The 21,229-nt window shown below is 43.5% G+C and overlaps 1 protein-coding gene across 4 annotated transcripts in view; it reads right to left on the bottom strand.

Moving 5' to 3' along the window:
• The window catches only part of LOC121580868 (partitioning defective 3 homolog), a 299,046-nt gene that overhangs the window by 70,052 nt on the left and 207,765 nt on the right, over positions 1 to 21,229 (bottom strand). For 3 of the 4 annotated variants that reach the window (XM_041895983.2, XM_041895984.2, XM_045224826.1), the window contains 6 exons: positions 20,336 to 20,522; positions 17,500 to 17,651; positions 16,575 to 16,619; positions 13,297 to 13,527; positions 12,746 to 12,977; positions 10,138 to 10,257 (listed from right to left, as the gene is read on the bottom strand). In XM_041895983.2, coding sequence (XP_041751917.2) covers positions 10,138 to 10,257; positions 12,746 to 12,977; positions 13,297 to 13,527; positions 16,575 to 16,619; positions 17,500 to 17,651; positions 20,336 to 20,522 — 967 coding nt within the window. The remainder of the gene's footprint in view (positions 1 to 10,137; positions 10,258 to 12,745; positions 12,978 to 13,296; positions 13,528 to 16,574; positions 16,620 to 17,499; positions 17,652 to 20,335; positions 20,523 to 21,229) is intronic. The other variant, XM_045224827.1, reaches the window with a different exon arrangement.

Here is a 21,229-nt window from a genome sequence, read left to right as displayed (position 1 = left end):
ACTGGATATCCGTAAATTAAAAAAACAAGAAAATGGTGCCGTCTGGTTTGCTTTATATAAGGAAATTGAAATAATTTATACTTTTACTTTTGATACTTAAGTATATTAGCAATGACATTTACTTTTGAGCAATACATAACTTTTTGGGTAATCAGACCAAATTCACATAGAAATGTGAGTTTTAAATCTATCATTCTACTTGAAAGCAAGTGTAAGACGCTGTAGATTTATGTACACTATTTCTATACTTCCGTTCTTAAGTTTAGTTTTTGCATCTTTTACTTTCGGTTTTGTACACCAGCTTCAAACAGCTGAAACAACAATATTTTGGGTTATGGAAAATATATTCTGCATTGGTTTCGATGGTAGAATGATTCTCTACACTATACTAGCTTATTTTGTAACATAAACTGAAATTTAGCGAACTATTCGAGTTTTAGTAAGCAGAATACGGCGGAATATTTCTGCATAGTGCAACTTTAAATATATTTAAAACCAAATACTTTTACTCAAGTAGTATTTTACTGGGTGACTTTCTCTTTTACTTGAGTCATTTTCTATAAAAAGGTATGTTTACTTTTACTCAAGTATGAAAATTGGGTACTTTTTCCACAGCTGCCACCAAGGGACATCACACATTATCGTTACACAGTGGACACAATGGCACATTGTTCTGTGTGGAAGCTGAGGAAAGGCCTCTCATCAACCCTGGTTCTTATGCCATCATCTACCCCCTCCTTCCCTAGTATAGAACCCCTTATAGCTCCTATCCACCTACTCTCTGCCAAGTAGAGATATTTCCATCTCTCATCACGGTCAATCATTAAGACCTCAGAGAGTTTCCTCACAGAAACATGTCAGGGCTGAGGCCATTGTTTGGTCCAATGGTTAACTCAGCTCTTCTTCCTGGCTGGCCCACTTGGATAGAGGCACAGGATTATGACCTGTGCTGGCACTTGCTATTCTCTAGATAGAATATCTAATTTGAATGGTGTTTGGAACAATTAGCATTTTTGTGGTAGTAAGTAAACAGAGCTTGAATTTGAGGAAGCCAATTCTGCTGTTGTAGTTCTTTCAGAAGATGTAGGGATTGAGATTGTACTGGCTTTCATGTCAAGGCAGCTGCTATTGTAAGGAGACAATTCAGTCGATCAGTCTAGCTAGCCTGCTTAGAAAATAGCATTGGTGACCCCTCCACCTCCCTTCCATGGAAAGGCTTCTGAGGGAGCCAAACACAGGGAGCAGATTGCCATGTCTGCCCTTATCTTATCAGCATTACAGTGTTTCCCATCAGTAGCTTACTACACTCCCAACACAAACTTAGTTTTCTCCCGGTTTAAAGAAAGATCTCAAGAGCCCGTTTCCTTCTGGTAATTTAGATGCTTGCTGAGTCTACAAACAAGCTTTAGCTTGTGTCTTCACTCAGGGCAGGCTGCAGTGCTAACGTGTTATAAGAGGACTATGTTTCCATTAAGAAATCCTAAACATAATATTATTGAAAAGATGGCTTAGCCTATTCATCTCAGCGACTGCCTGAAATATGTGATGAGCTCTTTTCAAGCTCATCAGGGAAATATTACTGCCTTTTTGGAGAAATATTTTCACGTATAATGACTATTTTATTTCACACTTAAATGGGAAACCCTTTTCTTTGACTTATCATTTCATTCTGCACATTTCTTGAGGAATAATTATGTAGATTTCCCTGTTGAGTGCTAGACGAGGCAAACCTGTCTGTCCTCCTTTCTCTTTCCCCGGCAATAAAGAGGCCCAGAGAGAAGCGAGGGGATGATAATTGCTAGTTTAAAGGTTGATAATTGGCATAGCTGTAATTATGTGCTCGTTGAGGTACTCCCTCCTTGCAGTTAAAATGAATACCATAGCTGTTCACCAAGGAATGGTCTGTAGAGAGAGGGGTGGAGGGGTAGGTAGTTAGCACACTGAGAATACAAGGGTTTCATCTGTATAAGAAATGAAGCATGATTGATGATACACCCACACTGACTTACTGTACCTTGAGATCCATCTAGAGATTTGTAATGAATGTGATCAGAAATGTACAGAGGACACTGATGTTGGGCGATTAGGCCTAGCTCACAGTCGGTGTTCAAATTCATCCCAAAGGTGTTCGATAGGGTTGAGGTCAGGGCTCTGTGCAGGCCAGTCAAGTTCTTCCACACCGATCGACAAACCATTTCTGTATGGACCTCGCTATGTGCACAAGGCCATTGTTATGCTGAAACAAGAAAGGGCCTTCCCCAAACTGTTGCCACAGAGTTGAAAGCACAGAATCGTCTAGAATGTCATTGTATGCTGTAGCATTAAGATTTCCCTTCACTGGAACTAAGGGGCCTTGCCCGAACCATTATTCCTCCTCCACCAAACTTTACATTTGGCACTATGCAGTCGGGCAGGTAGGGAACCCAGATTTGTCCGTCGGACTGCAAGATGGTGAAGCATGATTCATCATTCCAATGGCGGCGAGCTTTACACCACTCCAGTCGATACTTGGCATTGCACATGGTGATCTTAGGCTTGTGTGCGGCTGCTCGGCCATGGAAACCCATTTCATGAAGCTCCCGACTAACATTTCTTGTGCTGATGTTGCTTCCAGAGGCAGTTTGAAACTCGGTAGTGAGTGTTGCAACCGAGGACAGCCAATCTTTTCGAGCTACGCACTTCAGCACTCGGCGGTCCCGTTCTGTGAGCTTGTGTGGCCTACCACTTCGCGGCTGAGCCGTTGGTGCCCCTAGACGTTTCCACTTCACAATAACAGCACTCACAGTTGACCGGAGCAGCTCTAGCAAGGCAGACATTTTATGAACTGACTTATTGGAAAAGTGGCATCCTATGACGGTGCCACGTTGAAAGTCCCTGAGCTCGGGGGGCGGAGCTAGCATGTTGGAGTGAACGGCTGTGTGTGAGAGGCTCCTGCAACTTTTTTGCGAAATAATCTAACCTAACTTACTTCTGAATTCAACGCTGGTAAGATCGACGAGTTAGAGAAGCTATGCACGTCATTGCAGGATAGTGTGCAGAGGCTTTCTGTGAAAGTGGTCGACCTGGAGGGCAGATCCAGGCGTCATAACCTTCGCGTTGTGGGTCTGGCAGAAGGGGTGGAGGCGGGCTCTCGCCCCACCGACTTCTTCGCCAAGCTACTGAAGGATGCAATGGGACCGGATGTTTTGGCTTCGGATCCCCTACTGGACCGTGCACATCGCGCCCTTGTCCCAGTGCCTGGACCCGGGCCAGCGTCCTCGCCCAGTAATCATCTGTTGTCACAGTTTCAAGACCAAGGATCTTATCCTGCGCGAAGCTCGAATGAGGGCCAACCTGTTACATAAAGGCCACCCCTTTCGTGTCTATGAGGATTATGCGCCCGATGTGGCAAAGCCCCGAGCTGGATACAGAGATGTCATGACCAAACTCTACAAACTCCATCTTCGCCCAGCCTTGCTCTTCCCTGCAAGACTAAGAATTACCCCGTCTTCCGGGAAGAAGATTTGGCTCTCCTCGGTTTTGGACGCCGAGAAGTTTATCCGGGAATATACGCCAATCCCCCGTACAGGTTAGAGTGCCTTGTCATTGTATGTTAGGGTCTGCTCATGGACTCGAACCCATTCTATACCATAATGGATGAAACCGTATTAAACGGTTGGAGGGTGGTCAGAGCTCTCATTTAACGTTAATTTCACTTTCATTCTGACTGGGTTTAGAGCGATGCCTGTTTGGGAGGCCTTCCAGGTCGGATCATTGACACTTTCGGATGGATATACTTATATTCCCCCATTATTGTTTTGTTTCGTTATTTATTTTTCAATTCTTACATCATTCCTATTACCATACCATGTATTTATTGCTTGCAGGGGTCTGGGGGTGATGGTTGGGAAGGGGCAGACACCTGGATAGCAAGTTGATGCTTTGTCCTGTTCTGCCTTTGTCATTGCCTGGATACAGCTCGGGTGTAGGTGCTACATATGCTGATCGTGATGGTTTGGTGCGCTTTCTTACCTTTTTAGTGAGTTACATGTTATGCAGGCTACCATAGGAACTACAAATGAGAGGAGGGCGGGGCTTACATTAACTTCCTGGAATGTCAAGGGTTTAAACAAACCAATTAAGAGAGGCAAGGTCCTAGCCCACTTGAAAGCACTTTCGTCTGATATTATAATTTTGCAAGAAACCCATCTGAAAAACAATTCTCATAACAGACTTAAATGTAAGTGGGTGGGGCAAGTGTATCACTCTAACTTCTCTGCCAAAACGAGAGGCACAGCGATTCTGGTACGGAAAGGAATTCCCTTTCTACATAAAACCACTATTGTGGATAAAGAGGGTCGTTATGTGATCGTAATGGGAGAGATCCACTCTACTTCTGTAACTCTACTAAATATCTATAGGCCAAACATTGATAACCCCTATTTTTTCAAAAGAGTCCTTGCCCTGATTCCAGATATCTCCCATACTAATCTGGTCATTGGAGGGGACCTTAACTGTGTACTAGACCAATATTTGGATAGATCCTCTACCCGGTGAACCCCTACCTCCTAGTCAAGCGAATTCTTGAATACCTACATAAAAAATTTGAACTTATTTGATATATGGAGGATCTCTAACCCTACGGGTAGGGAATACTCCTTTTACTCTCATGTTCACAATGTATATACTCGAATTGACTACTTTTTGGTTGATGCTAAACTACTCCCCTATACCTGTAATGTGAGATATCATGATATTATAATCTCTGACCACAGGCCACTCACCTTCTCCCTGAGATTGGGTGACATCGTACCAAACGAGAGGGTCTGGAGGTTGAATCCTCAGCTCCTCACAGAACCAACATTCTGTGAACATCTTAAAGACCAAATTACATTTGTCTTTGATACCAACGACAACACAGAGACTTCCCCAGCATTATTGTGGGAAATGCTGAAGGCGTATTTGAGAGGATGTATCATCTCCTTTCAGACTGCCAGGAGTAGGCAAAACAGAAGAAAATTGGTAGAACTGGAGGGACAAATTCACTTACTGGATAGGGAGAATGCTAGACATCCATCTATGGAGAAACATAAAAAAAAGTATGTATTTAAAATGTAAATACAATCAGATCCTCTCGGCTAAAATTGCTAAATCTTTTCTCTATGCCAAGCAAAAATATTTTGAGTTTGGTGACAAACCACACAAATGACTCGCCAGACAACTTCGAAAAAATGTGTGACCGAATGATTCACAAAGTTAAATCTGCATCTGGGGAATTACTCTCCTCCCCCAAAGACATCAATGACAGATTCCGCCAGTTTTATGAGACTCTATATACATCTAAAGCGGATCCTAACCCCTTAATTATGCAACACTTTTTGGAGGACTGTAATCTTCAAGACTCTAACTTCCTGAATAAGGAAATATCTCTTGAAGAAATTAGAGAAACAATTAAATCTCTAAAGAGTGGCAAGACCCCGGGCCCAGATGCATACCCTGGTGAATTCTATAAAACATTCAGCAACATGCTCTCTCCCTACCTGCACAAAATGTTGGTTCGGGCCAATGAGGATGGAGCTCTCCCATCTACTTTGGATGAGGCGTTTATTACAGTTATACATAAGAAGGGTAAAGATCCGGAAGAGGTAGGGTCATACAGACCAATATCCCTCCTTAACACAGACCAAAAGATTTTAGCAAAAACTCTGGCTAACAGGCTTAGCACTTTAATTGGCAAATTGGTCCATTCGGACCAGACCGGCTTTATCCCTAACAGAAACTCATTCTTCAATCTCAGGCACCTCTTCAACATTATGTATTCTCAGAGGTTACCTAACGTGGACCTTGCCGTTCTATCTCTTGACGCCGAAAAGGCCTTTGACCAAGTTGAGTGGCCCTATCTATTCAAGGTCCTACAGAAATTTAATATTGGAGATGGGTTCATAAATTGGATCCAGCTTTTATATAGGAACCCTTGTGCGAGAATACTCACTAACCAATCACTGTCGCCCCGATTTAACCTTTACAGAGGGACAAGGCAGGGTTGTGCGCTGTCGCCTATGCTCTTCGCCCTAATTATTGAACCTCTCGCTCAAGCGATCAGATCTCATTCAGCAATACACGGCTATAATACTAAAGATACTCTAAATAAGATTTCCCTATACGCAGATGATATTCTCCTCTATGTAACAGAACCCCAAGCTAGTATTCCAGCTATTCTTGAGGTGATTCATTTGTTTGGTACCTTCTCGTGATACAGAATAAATTGGAACAAGAGTGAATTAATGCCCATACTGTTGCAAAACACCTCCTGGCTAGAAAATGTTCCAGTTAAGTTATCTTCAGAAAAATGTATCTACCTTGGAATTGTAGTTACCAAACAATACTCCTTACTATTTAAAGAGAATTTCCCCTCTCTGATGCAAAATCTCAAGGCAAACATACAATTTTGGAGAACTCTCCCAATTTCTCTGCTCAGAAGAATTAATGCCATTAAAATGGTCTTCCTATACCAGAACATCCCAGTATTCATACCTAAATCCTTTCATAAACAACTGGACTCTATTGTCAATCCTTTCATCTGGGATTATAAATCACACAGGATAGGTAAAAAACACCTATGTAAATCCAAGATGGAAGGAGGATTGTCTCTCCCAAATTTTATATTTTACTATTGGGCCGCTAACCTCCGCGCTGTTACGTTTTTGCTGGATGACGCACCCCCGCCATCCAGCTGGCTTAGTATGGAGCGTGAGGAGTGTCACCTCTTCTCTATTGGTGCTGTGATTTTGTCACCTGTCAATCTGGAGATGTCACTTTACCGTAACAATCCTATTATACATAGCACAGTCCGAATCTGGAAGCAAATTAAAGTCCACTTTGAGCTTAGACCAATATCATTCATGCTCCCTGTTGCCAGGAATCCCTCCATTGCCCACTCTAACCTTGATAACACCTTTGAGCGATGGGGAGAGTTGGGGATAAGTACCATAGGGGATTTATATATAGGAGGGACCTTTGCTTCCTTTGAATCGCTGAGGGAACGTATAACCTTCCCAGAAGTAACTTTTTCAGATACCTACAAATTAGAGACTATGTTAGAAAACACCTCCCAACATTTGGGAATGCTAAACCTTCCATGTTTGATGGATGCATAAAAATATGCCCCACCACAGACAAACTGATATCTCGTCTATATGACGCTTTTCAATCTGTTAGCGCACCCTCTACTGATGCCATTAAGGCAAAATGGGAGGAAGAACTAAGGAACTGACATTTCGGTGGCAGACTGGGAGGATAGCTTGGAGTATATCCACACCTGCTCCATTAACTCCAGACATCGTCTCATACAATTTAAGGTATAACACAGATTACACTATTCCAAAACTAAACTGCATAGGATATTTCCTGATACATCCCCTATGTGTGATAAATGTCAGGCTGAGCAGGGTACACTACTCCACTGCTTTGCCCTATGCTCTAGCCTGTATGGTTATTGGTGTGGAATTTTTGGGGTCCTCTCTGAAGTTCTGGAGACTTCAATAGACCCAGACCCGCTTCTGATAATCCTGGGAGTGTCCGATTCCCTAAACGGATTAACCAACTCCCAAAAACAACTAATCTCTTACAGTCTCATTTCGGCAAAAAAATGAATCTTGTTTTTTGGGAAAAGGAGGGAAGCGCCCTCTACCAAATTATGGCTCAGCGAATTGGCAAACACTGTACACTTAGAAATAATTAGATATATTCTGAACAATAAATTATCAACAATTGATCAAATCTGGCAGCCTTTCCTCTCTTACTTGGACCAGTCGGCGCTGTGAATTTGTACTTTTTAACGCACTCTCAATTGTCATATTGTAATCTACCTTTGGGCAGCGTGTGCTGGCCCCGCCACCCGAGCAGTCGGGAGGGGAATAGGGTGGAATAAGGGGGGGAATAAAGGGGGGTATAAGTTTAAGTGGGGGGGGGTTACATCTACCCTTTTTCTTTCTACCTGTCCCTGTTCTGTATGTCTTGTTTTGTAATATTTGTCTTGTTGTTCATATCTGTTCTCTTATGTTTAGATAAGAACTGTACACGTGTCTTGCATACCTATACACCATTCTTGTGTGTGTTCAATAAAAAATATTTGAACAAAAGTCCCTGAGCTCTTCAGTAAGGCCATTCTACTGCCAATGTTTATCTATGGAGATTGCATGGCTGTGTGCTCGATTTTATACACCTGAAATAGCCGAATCCACTAATTTGAAGGGGTGTCCACATATTTTCTATCTTCAATAATGGCTACTACAGTAAATCTGACTTGACAGTAAATCACGTCAGATTTATTCATACAAGTGTTTCCTATAGGTTTGATCATAATGATTTCTGGCTGTCTTAACTCTCGGTCCTTCACGACAAAATCATTAACATAAGTAAAGCCATGGCTTATGATCTACATAAATTGTGTATCGATTCACCTTGCAGTATATTTCCTTCTGAATCCATCATTTGCAACACTTATTAGCTGAGGGCCCAAAGCAGAGAGGACTCTTTTGTTGATGTGATTTTATAATGGCAGTTCCTTTGATTTGGTCTCCATGTCCAAGTGATTGGCTGTGCATCAGCACCATAATGACATGGTACGTAGAAATGGAAGTGTTGTGATGAATGTGATCATTATCACCCACAGCCAGGGCACTAAATATATGGGCTTCAAAAGAAGCTCTCATGTTGTCAATGATTGCCCCCAAACCTTTCAGTCCTTCAATAGATGTTAAATCAAAGGAAACACTCAGTGCTGCAGTAGGGTGGTGTACATCAAGCACCAACCAAACACTCCCTCTCTCTATTGTTTGGTTGTGTCCCAAATAGCACCCTATTCCCAATATAGTGCACTACTTTTGACCAGGGCAAACTATATAGGGAATAGGGTGCCACTTGGGACTCACACCCTGTCTCTAGCTTATGTGTGGATATAGCTAGTAGTTGACTTGCGGGATCACAGAAAAGGATGGAGTCATTGATACAGGGGCAAGTAAGACAGGCCGGGGAATGAAGACCGAGCAGGCTCTTTCAGTGAGGTTTCCCAATATGTTGACCCTTGACCTTTCTTTGGCTCCTGGTGAAAACAGAAAATACTATGTGACACTGACCAGAAAGCCCTGTTAATGGCTTTAGTTTAGTTTTGCATCAATGGTACATTTCAGTGACAGCAATGTCTTGTGCAATATCCTATTTGACCTCTAGTAGTATACAGTTGAAGTCAATTAGTATTTGGTAGCATTGCCTTTAAATTGTTTAACTTGGGTCAAACGTTTCGGGTAGCCTTCCACAAGCTTCCCACAATAAGTTGGGTGAATATTGGCCCATTCCTCCTGACAGAGCTTGTGTACCTGAGTACGTTAATCTCTAGGAGACAGAATGTGTCTCCTTCCTGAGCGGTATGACAGCTTCGTGGTCCCATGGTGTTTATACTTGTGTACTATTGTTTGTACAGATGAATGTGGTACCTTCAGGCATTTGGAAATTGCTCCCAAGGATGAACCAGACTTGTGGAGGAGTACAATATTTTTTCTGAGGTCTTGGTTGATTTCTTTAGATTTTCCCATGATGTCAAGTAAAGAGGCACTGAGTTTGAAGGTAGGCCTTGAAATACATCAATAGGTACACCTCCAATTGACTCAAATTATGTCAATTAGCCTATCAGAAGGTTCTAAAGCCATGACATCATTTTCTGGAATTTTCCAAGCTGTTTAAAGGCACAGTCAACTTAGAGTAAGTAAACTTCTGACCCACTGGAATTGTGATACAGTGAATTATAAGTGAAATAATCTGTCTGTAAACAATTGTTGGAAAAATTACTTGTGTCATGCACAAAGTAGATGTCCTAACCGACTTGCTAAAACTATAGTTTGTTAACAAGAAATTTGTGGAGTGGTTGAAAAACCTAAGTGTATGTAAACTTCAGACTTCAACAGTAGCTTGTGGCCTGGGGTTTGTTTAGTGGGTAGCATCACCCAATGCCTTTCAGCAAATTACGTTTGTATCCGTGTGGAATCGATTCCCAGTCCCACCACGACTTTTACACAAAACATGTATTTTCTTAACTGTCCTGTCAGTCTCTATACCAAGAAAACATCTAATAAAAAATGGTGTGTGTAGGCAGACACTCACCTCTCCTGCTCCAGCCTCATCCTCAGTGTTTCTTCCTCTGAGGCTTGTAGCTCCTCTGGCCTCCACTTGCTTGATCCTTTACGCTCTATTTTCTCTCCGTCCTTGCGATGTTTACCAAACCTGAAATATAATTGGGGCAGCAGACAAACAATTTTACCGAAATGGCTTCAATTTGGGTATTTCTAAGGGTGCATCCCAAATGGCACCCTATTCCCTAATGCACTACTTTTGACCAGAGCCCTATCGGACATGGTTAAAAGTAGTACACTTTATAGAGAATAGGATGCCATTTGGGACGCATTCAAACAGTTCCCCCAGAGACAATAACTAGTAAACTACTAATGGTGATCAACTCTGCCATTCTCTCCAACTCTCTTCTGACAAAAACTCCATCAAATGTTTAGCTCTCAACTTTTGCATTCTACTTGACTGAGTTTGCCAAGGCTTATTCAGAGGGAAATTGGCATGCAGAGTCTCTCCGAGTTCAATAGAGAGCGAGAGAGTAAGTGTGAGAGATAATGAAAGGAGACAGAGCGAGAGACAGGGATGAGAGTGAAATACAGCAGGGGGAGGTCTATTACCTGATTAATTGATCAACAAATGGCCTCAAATGTAGCATAAAGTCGTTGACAGTGATGTGTAGGTGTTAATATGAAGAGCAGTCCTATCTATCACAGAGACAGCGGGTGACAGTTTCTCTTTACACTCCAGTGGATTCCATTAAGTCTCCTTAAACACCAGCCACGTCCCAATTTTATTTGGGACTCCCAAATGGCACCCTATTCCCTTTATAGTGCACTACTTTAGACCAGAGCCCCTATGTATATAGGGAATAGGCTGCCATTTGGGACACAGCCACAGTCTCCTTCAGACACACTGGAGATTTATGATAGGAGGAACTAGTGAAACTTTCTGAGACGAGTAGGACATTCATCATGACAGAAGGGCATTTCATATTCTGTACACAGAACCCTTATAATTTATCTGCTTATGAGTTCCACACCAATGATAAGATGGGAATTTACAAGATATATTTTAGTTAAAGAAGCAGGCGACTTGAGACTTCAAGTTCAATGGCTCTGTTGAGAAAGTGTCATAACACAGAGAGAGAGAGAGAGAGAGAGACAGAGAGAGAGAGCAAGAGAGAGCGAGAGAGAGAGAAAGAGAGAGCGAGAGAGAGAGAGAGAAAGGGAGAGAGAGAGAAAGAGAGACTGCATTGCTTTAAATATTTGCGGTAGAGTTATTTTCTCAGATAAAGACTGTCCATGAGAAGATGACGATAAGCCACGACGGTTTAAAATCAAACCACATAGATATGAGATGGACAGACAGGATGCATTGCAATCACGTAACAGATGCATATCAAATTCATCTTGACCTGATAAGGTCTGGCTTGACAGTTTCACTGACTCTAGCACAGCTCGAGACATTTCATGAGTTACAGTACTACAGTTCTTCACTTCACTATACCGTAGCATTGAAAAACCAACCGTACTGATGCTGCCACATGTGTGTGTTAGTGTGTGTCTGGGCAGTGGCCATTTTGAGGAGGCTGCCAAGCGAGCAGATTGGGTGTTGCTTTGAGTCCAAGTGGTGATTGGTGTATAGTAGGAGAGGGAGGCTTCTGTGGTCTTATGGTGCTTTGATGGTAATGAGGCTTTGATTGGGCTGCAGTGTGTATGAATGTGTGTGTGCGTGTGTGTGGTGCCCAGAGAGCTGAGAGGGTCAGCTCTGACTAGCCTCTGTCTCTGCGACACACTCCAACAAGACCTGGGTTTAAATAGTATTTCAGATACTTTATCTGGGCTTGATTAAAGTGTGTAGTGTGTGTGTGTGTATGTATGTATGTATGTGTGTGTATACTTGCGTGTGTAACTACTGACAGTGCTCGTGTCAATGGGAGAACAACTGCATAATGATTCTACAGTTCCCTGCGATTATAGCAGCCAAATTATTCCAGCTTCCAGCAACCTTTAGGCCAAACACACACACCTCTTAAGGCCAAACACAATAACACACACACCTCTTTAGGCCAAACACATCTCATCTGCATGTCTGCCAGGAGCTCCTTCTCCTTCGCACTGGATCTCATTATTTTACACTGTCGGCATTCTCTCTGTCAGAACCACGATAGCACCCTATTCCCTATTTAGTACACTACTTTTACTAAATAAGTAGTGCACTATATATAGGGAATAGGATGCTATTTGGGACATAGCCTTTTCAAAACCACTAGGAATATCTGATCATTGGCATCCCAGACACCCCAGAGAGCATCCCAGACACCCCAGAGAGCATCCCAGACACCCCAGAGAGCATCTCAGACAATCAGAGACCATCCCAGACAATCAGAGACCATCTCGGACAGCTCAGAGAGCATCCCAGACAATCAGAGACCATCTCGGACAGCTCAGAGAGCATCCCAGACAATCAGAGACCATCTCGGACAGCTCAGAGAGCATCCCAGACAATCAGAGACCATCTCAGACAATCAGAGACCATCTCAGACAATCAGATGAAAGGCATGATCCCAGTACCCACTTATAATGGTGGGTAAAACACCGGTAAAGGAGGATGGAGAGTGAGTGTGTGCGTCCATGCGTCCTACCTGAACATGTCTCCCAGGCCTTTCAGCATGCCTTTCTTAGCCTTGTTCTTGCTGTCCTTCTCTTTGTCCCTCTGTTTCTTTTTATCATTCCCTCCCTTATCCTTCTTCTTGTCTTCATTGGTGTGGTTGCCATTGACCAGCGGTCTCTCTGTGTTGGGTAGTGGGGTCAGGTCTGCCACGGTGGACACAGAGTCGCGCCCGGACCGAGAGCTCTCCTCGGTGTCCTCCTCCACTGGACAGACAGTAACAGAATGTTTTATATTGGCGGAATCTTTAAAGAAGAAATGGTCTTTGAATATTTGATCTTGAATCCTGACCTTTAATACGCACAGGTAACTTGAACTTTACCATTAATTGTGTGTAGATATCAATGGAAGATACAGTATGTATGTGTGAAAGTATTTGGCCTTGGTTAGCTAAGATTTCTATCCAATATAATTATATCTTACATGTCTCCTGAACTAAGATCTGTCCAAGAGATGTCTATCTTACTGAGATCTGACAATAGAAGTCTATCTTATGGAGATCTGTCCAATAGAAGTCTATCTTACATGTCTCCATGTCCTCATCGTCCTCCTCTGTAGCGCCTGGCCTGTCGTATGACTTGTCGATGGCGGCCCGGAAGCTCTCGTTGCAGCCCCGCCCCCTGATGATGCGTGGGCGTGGCCTGTGGAAGGGCATGTCACCGTTCAGTGTTACCTCGGCAACGGCTGTCTGTAAACTCTCTAGAGAGCTGGACTTCTTGAGGCCTAGGGAAGGACCCACGTCCCTGGTGGAAGACCCTAGGGAGGAGCAACAGTATCAAAACGTAGTTAATTGATAAAGCTGTGAGTGAACTAAAGGAGCTTTTGTATTTTTTAAATACAGGGCTGTGTTTAACTAAAGCATTTTGTTATTTTACTTTACTACCTGTGAGTTGTAATGAAAACTTGGATGGAGCTCACACTGTGTAACATGTAACCAAATGGGTTATGTTGCATTGAGAAAAAAGGGGATAAACCTTTACAATGATAGTGTTTTGGCTAAAGCCTAGATAAGAGTAGGTCCCTCAAATTCAAATCTGGACCTCAAAGCTTTTTTTCATTCTTCCACTCTAATCAGGGACTGGTGGGTGCAATTAATTATCAGGTAGAACAGAAAACCAGCAGGCTCCGGACCTCGTAGGGTAAGAGTTGAAAACCCCTGTCGGTGTACAGTACATCTCTTCATCACTCACAGGTTGAGGGGGTATTGTAGAGAAATAAAGGTAGAGTGGTATGGAGGTGTAGAGACGATGCGGCTCAAATGGCACCCTATTGCCTATGTAGTGCACTACTTTTGACCAGGGCCCATATAAAAGTAGTGCACTATATACGGAATAGGGTGGCATTTGGGATGCAAACAGAGAGAGGGATGGATTACTTCAGGGGAACAGCCCAGCAGACTCTCTCTCCCTCTAATCCACAAAGTATACTGTAGCAGAGCTACTGGGGGACTGGGTAAACAAGAGACCCAGGGTGCTAGTACTAGTAGTGCTTTATATAGGGAATAGGGTGCCATTTGGGATGCAGACCTGTTGTTTCTAGCCTCCAGTTTAAGACTTGGCAAAGAAGAGGCACACATGTACTTTATTTACCTGTCTGTAAAATGACATCCACAAAATATATATATAAAAAATAGTTTTGTACATTGTACGATCACCACCCTCCTACAATTTAATTTGTGGAAAAAAATAGGAAAAAATACCTATTCAATTTCGCCCTAATAACTGTTAGAGGCTAATAGATTTCAGGCTATTTTCTTAAGCGTTTCAGGGGTTCTCTCTACCCGGCCCCTGTGCTACACTCTCCTTCTTTAATATACACATTCACTCCCAGCTAAAGTAGCAATGAGGCATGGTCCATTTAGCAGGCCCAAAACAAATCCCAAATCCTGGGGAAACTGATGACAGTGACAGCCTGGGAGGGGGAGTGATGTCCCATAGAGTTCTGGTCAAAAGTAGTGCACTATATAGGGAATGGACGTAGCCTGCGAGAGGGGAGTGATGGGACACAATAACCTGGGCCACTGGGCCACACTTATCCACTGATTGGCAATAGGACCTTGTTGACACAGACTGTATCCACATGTTTGTCCACTAGGTTAGTAGAGGGCAATGCAGGGCTGTTTGCCCACTGGTATACAGCTCCCTAATGGCCAATAGCAACAGTCATTCCTTCAAACTTTCCAGGACGTTTCCAGTCGGTTACGTGCCTATATGTGCAACTCCAGTGGGTCCTATAGCCACACAGTGGCAGCATCTCAAATGGCACCCTATTCCCTACATAGTGCACTACTTTTGACCAGAGTTCCATGGGCCCTGGTCAAAAGTAGTGCATTATATAAGATATAGGGTGCTATTTGGGACACTTCCAGGGTATTCCCTGTTCGACCTTCCTCCCGACTGCAGGGTGATTGATACCTGTATTTATTATTATTATAAGGCACCACCGCCGATCTCTGTACGACCCGCGTTATCTTCAGTTTGAATAGGGTGGCAGTCTGTACAAACATGCCTAGTACAGATATGTTGGAGCTGGGTTGCCAGGTCTGACTATCTGAAACAAACATGCCTAGTACAGATATGTTGGAGCTGGGTTGCCAGGTCTGACTATCTGAAACAAACATGCCTAGTACAGATATGTTGGAGCTGGGTTGCCAGGTCTGACTATATGAAACAAACATGCCTAGTACAGATATGTTGGAGCTGGGTTGCCAGGTCTGATATCTGAAACAAACATGCCAGTGCAGATATGTAGAAGGCTGGACGTTGCCAGATCTGACTATCTGAAATTCCCAAAGCTCTTTCTCAAACAAACCACTGCCTGATGTTCTTGACTCACGCCGTCTGTCAGAGGCCTGAATTAATGTAATTTTTAAGACTACCACCGAGGTGTGACTGGGAAGCGTGCGGTGCAGCTGCTGGCTGAACGCTAAAACCAAATGAATGGAGTTTGATGCATGAAAGCCCATCAGCCGCTGCTTCAGTGAGACGTTAAGAGGACAGGACAGCCTGATGAAAATGAATAGGCACCAGCCCTGCTTGTTCAGGCTGCAATGTATTCAATTTTCCAGCCAAGCTGCCACCATATCCATGGCCACCCACGTTAAAGTTTGGGTCTGCTTCCCAAATGGAATCCTATTCCTTATATAGGGCTTTGGTCAAAAGTAGTGCACTGAATAGGAAATAGGGTGCAATTTGGGTCGCAAACCAGGCATCTCTCTCTTGCTAGTGACTGCTCAGACAATGTTTGGAGAAAACAAAATGTCCTAACAAGGGACATTGAAATATTTAGTCTCATTCATGTGTACAGTAGTTCTACCAGACCGCCTCCATTTCCTGTTGTTTCCCTTCCTTTCTCCTGCTTTCACTGTGCCATTCAGCTAAATCCCATCCTTCGAAGGAGCTTCTATTTAGAGGTGGCTGTGAAAACACACAGCTGACAATGACGGATGACTTGCTGTCAGTTTGCAGCACCAGCCAAGGACAGAGCGTTCTTTCTTTCTTTCTCTCGCTCTCTCCCTCTCTCAATCAATCGCTCTCTTTCGCTCTTCCTATATCTCTCTCTCCCTCCTCACATTCCCATCCACAGAACAATTAGCAGTGCTACCGTGTCTTAAGAAAAATCACTGCCAAGTCCATATTCTCCCACCCACATTGACCTCAAACTGTCTCAAGGTTCTTTGTATTCTATTCTCTTCTCATTGTGAGGTGGTAGATTCTACAGGTCTGGATTCGCAGGATGGAATGTGGGGAGGGACTGGAATGGATGAGGTGTCCGTTCTCCCTCAGTGACATGTCACTCCTTACCTGGTGTGTTCTCTTTGCGAGGGGTGAGGTTAATCTCGTCGGCTACTGTTAAAGGGGGGCAATAAACATTTAGGATTGGTTAGTGAGCACATTCAACATGCAAACATTCCAACAATGTTACTGTACAGTGCGTACATCATCACATCTTTGGGCAATTTCAAGGGCAATCAGAGACCATGCGAGACACAGAGACAGAAAAACAGGGAAATGGAGGGGTTTAGGATAGCAATCAGAGCTATTGTGATATAAACACAGTGCAGGACTACAGTAATTCAGTGGGGATCAGAAGCAGATTAGATATAGGCTGTGTCCCAAATTACACCCTATTCTTTTTATAGGGCACCACTGGTCAAAAGTAGTGCACTATATATAAATGGAACAGGGTGCCATTTGGGACGCAGCCATAGGGTGTGTGAGGGGGAAGATGACTGTGAGCCAAAGCGATCAGGATGGTCTAATGTCATCTGAAACATTATTCTGAGGTGTGGCAGATCCAGTGCATCAACCTGTTTGATGTCACATAAAAGACAGAGAAATGCGTCACACATAGATTACATAGAGTAGAAGCCGCAAATATCAGGGTGTGCAATGCAAGTCTTATAGATGCAATTAACAATGAGTGGGGTATGTGTATGTACACTATATATACAAAAGTATGTGGACAACCCTTCATAATTAGTGGATTCGGCTATTTCTTTCAGCCACAACCGTTAAAATCGAGCACACAGCCATGCAATCTCCATAGACAGACATTGGCAGTAGAATGGCCTTACTAAAGAGCTCAGGGTCATAGGATGCCACCTTTCCATAAATCTCTGTCTGGTAAACCAACCTATAACGTCGTGCCATTGGTTCCAGGCAGGGCTGACCTATAGGGAGTCAATGAGAGGGAGGAAAGGGACATGGTGGTTGTTTGGGTTAGTACCTAGATCCATGCTCTTGGACTTGCGTGTCTTGATGATCTCCAGCTGACTGGCATCTCCAAACTGCTTTGTCCGTTTCTCTGACATACTCTGTCTGCCAAAGCCCTCCCTCTGAAAGGCTCCATCTGGGTCGGTGTCATCAGGGCTCAGAGTGCTACAGGAGGAGAGGGGGGAAGGAAGTGATGGAGAGAGACACAAAGACAGAGACAAAGAATGAGAGTGAGTGTGTAAGAGGAGAAAAGACAGAGAGAGAGAGAAAGAGAGTGTGAGAGAGAGAGAGAGAGAGAGAGAGAGAGAGAGAGAGAGAGAGAGAGAGAGAGAGAGAGAGAGAGAGAGAGAGAGAGAGAGAGAGAGAGAGAGAGAGAGAAAGAGAGGGACAGAGAGAGATTATTCTAGTGGTTCTAGTGCAAATCAAACCATCATCATCAATATCTTCCAATCATCAAATCAAGCCACTGCAGCTCCTAGAGTCAGGACCATACCTGAGGAGCCTCTGATTACAGCAGAGACTAATCTGACTGGGCTGGACGAGTTACAATCACAACACACTCAGACCAGCCCAGCACCACTGATGAGGACTCTGACTGGACCTCGTCATCACAGGGTGGCAAAAGCCCTTCAGGTCAATGCTACGTCCCAAATGACGTATTTAGTCAGCCACCAATTGTGCAAGTTCTCCCACTTAAAAAGATGAGATAGGCCTGTAATTTTCATCATAGGAACACGTCAACTATGACAGACAAATTGAGGAAAAAAAATCCAGAAAATCACATTGTAGGATTTTTAATGAATTTATTTGCAAATTATGGTGGAAAATAAGTATTTGGTCACCTACAAACAAGCAAGATTTCTGGCTCTCACAGACCTGTAACTTCTTCTTTAAGAGGCTCCTCTGTCCTCCACTCGTTACCTGTATTAATGGCACCTGTTTGAACTTGTTATCAGTATAAAAGACACCTGTCCACAACCTCAAACAGTCACACTCCAAACTCCACTATGGCCAAGACCAAAGAGCTGTCAACGGACACCAGAAACAAAATTGTAGACCTGCACCAGGCTGGGAAGACTGAATCTGCAATAGGTAAGCAGCTTGGTTTTAAGAAATCAACTGTGGGAGCAATTATTAGGAAATGGAAGACATACAAGACCACTGATAATCTCCCTCGATCTGGGGCTCCACGCAAGATCTCACCCCGTGGGGTCAAAATGATCACAAGAACGGTGAGCAAAAATCCCAGAACCACACGGGGGGACCTAGTGAATGACCTGCAGAGAGCTGGGACCAAAGTAACAAAGCCTACCATCAGTAACACACTACGCCGCCAGGGACTCAAATCCTCCAGTGCCAGACGTGTCCCCCTGCTTAAGCCAGTACATGTCCAGGCCCGTCTGAAGTTTGCTAGAGTGCATTTGGATGATCCAGAAGAGGATTGGGAGAATGTCATATGGTCAGATGAAACCAAAATAGAACTTTTTGGTAAAAACTCAACTCGTCGTGTTTGGAGGACAAAGAATGCTGAGTTGCATCCAAATAACACCATACCTACTGTGAAGCATGGGGGTGGAAACATCATGCTTTGGGGCTGTTTTTCTGCAAAGGGACCAGGATGACTGATCCGTGTAAAGGAAAGAATGAATGGGGCCATGTATCGTGAGATTTTGAGTGAAAACCTCCTTCCATCAGCAAGGGCATTGAAGATGAAACGTGGCTGGGTCTTTCAGCATGACAATGATCCCAAACACACCGCCTGGGCAACGAAGGAGTGGCTTCGTAAGAAGCATTTCAAGGTCCTGGAGTGGCCTAGCCAGTCTCCAGATCTCAACCCCATAGAAAATCTTTGGAGGGAGTTGAAAGTCTGTGTTGCCCAGCGACAGCCCCAAAACATCACTGCTCTAGAGGAGATCTGCATGGAGGAATGGGCCAAAATACCAGCAACAGTGTGTGAAAACCTTGTGAAGACTTACAGAAAACGTTTGACCTGTGTCATTGCCAACAAAGGGTATATAACAAAGTATTGAGAAACTTTTGTTATTGACCAAATACTTATTTTCCACCATAATTTGCAAATAAATTCATTAAAAATCCTACAATGTGATTTTCTGGATTTTTTTTTCTCATTTTGTCTGTCATAGTTGACGTGTACCTATGATGAGAATTACAGGCCTCTCTCATCTTTTTAAGTGGGAGAACTTGCACAATTGGTGGCTGACTAAATACTTTTTTCCCCCACTGTATTTACAGGACTACTTTTGACCAGGGCCATTGGGCTCTGGTAGTGCACTATATAGGGAAAATGGTGTCATTTGGGATACAGCAGGTAGGTGTCCCTGATTTTCCGTTCAAAATCAGACGGATTCAGCAAACATAGAGAGACACATTGACCTTATGTTTCAACATACAGTATAAAGAAAAAGATCTAGACCTACAGTGTATTTCTAGCTGGTTCAGTGTAGAAAAAAAGGGTGGAATCTTTTGAATACACAGTACTAGGTCTAATTTGCTACAACTGAAATAATACTAGCATTCCATTGCGAAACCTTAGCAAAACATGGTCCCGATTATCAAAAGGAATGTTAAGTCTGACACTAACAGTTGGTAAGAGCGTCTGCTAAATGACTAAAATGTAAATGTAATAAACACAGAAACCCTCTGCGGTGTTCGTGGAGATGAAATGTGTGTTTGACAGGGAGGTAACAGAAGGTTACCAAGCCAGTGCTTAACTGTCCCCCAAATGGCACCCTACTCCCTATGTAGTGCACTACTTTTGACCCGGGACCATAGGGCTCTGGTCAAAAGTAGTGCACTATGTAGGGAGCCATTTGGGACGATAGCCTCACCTCTCATTCTGAATTTGAATCTCTTTAGCCCAGGGGGGAGGGACCTCCACGTGGAACCCCACGTCGTCATGGGAGCTGGAAGACGATTGGTCAGAGAGGTGGGCAGGAAGTTCAGGCAGCCTATCGTCTTGGATGATGACTGTGTCGTCCTGGGGCATGTTGACCGTAGGGGAGAGCTGGTAGTTACCTGTAGGACAACATGGAGGAGAAAGGCTTTGATATACATTACACAATAAACACATTTAAAGCTTTCATTTGATATTCATTGGACATTTAATTATTTGATATAACAACACATTTACCACAATACATGTTTTAATTTAAAAGCAGACCCAGAGTGAAATTCTCAATTAGTTCCTAGTTAAACCACCATGCTGTGTTTGGCAGCATCTGGCATGACATTGTCAAGTGTTATTATAGTGTGCTTAATGCAAGCTGAGCATTGTGAAAAAGATAAAACTATTTTCTTTGGCACGCTCACCGAGCCAGGCAAAAAACCTTTCCCTTTCTGTGTCCAATAGAGGGATTTAAAAACACATTGCTATGCAATGCATGACGCTATCCTTAATCTGTCTTTGTGGGTAACTATCTGAAGAAGGGTGGTTTCCATGCTGTATAATAGCCCTCCACAATGACAGAGAGAAACGTTTATTTGTGTTAGGAATCTGTTTGGGTCTCATGGCAGGGGAACAGGACTTTCCACCAGGGACGTGAGGTCTTGAGTCAGGGTTAGTGTTTATTTCTCGTATCCTTTCACACTGAACATCTTTGTGATACCAAATACATCCACAGTTCCACACTGCCCGGCCAGCTAGCATGGCTGGATGGATGAATAGCAGTGTGCTGAAAGTTCAGAGACTGACCGGTCTCAATAGTAACCAAAAGGTCGCTGGT

The sequence above is a fragment of the Coregonus clupeaformis genome, chromosome 14, assembly GCF_020615455.1.
Source record: "Coregonus clupeaformis isolate EN_2021a chromosome 14, ASM2061545v1, whole genome shotgun sequence".
NCBI classification, from domain to species: Eukaryota; Metazoa; Chordata; class Actinopteri; order Salmoniformes; family Salmonidae; genus Coregonus; species Coregonus clupeaformis.
This window is presented reverse-complemented; position numbering and strand designations above follow the sequence as displayed.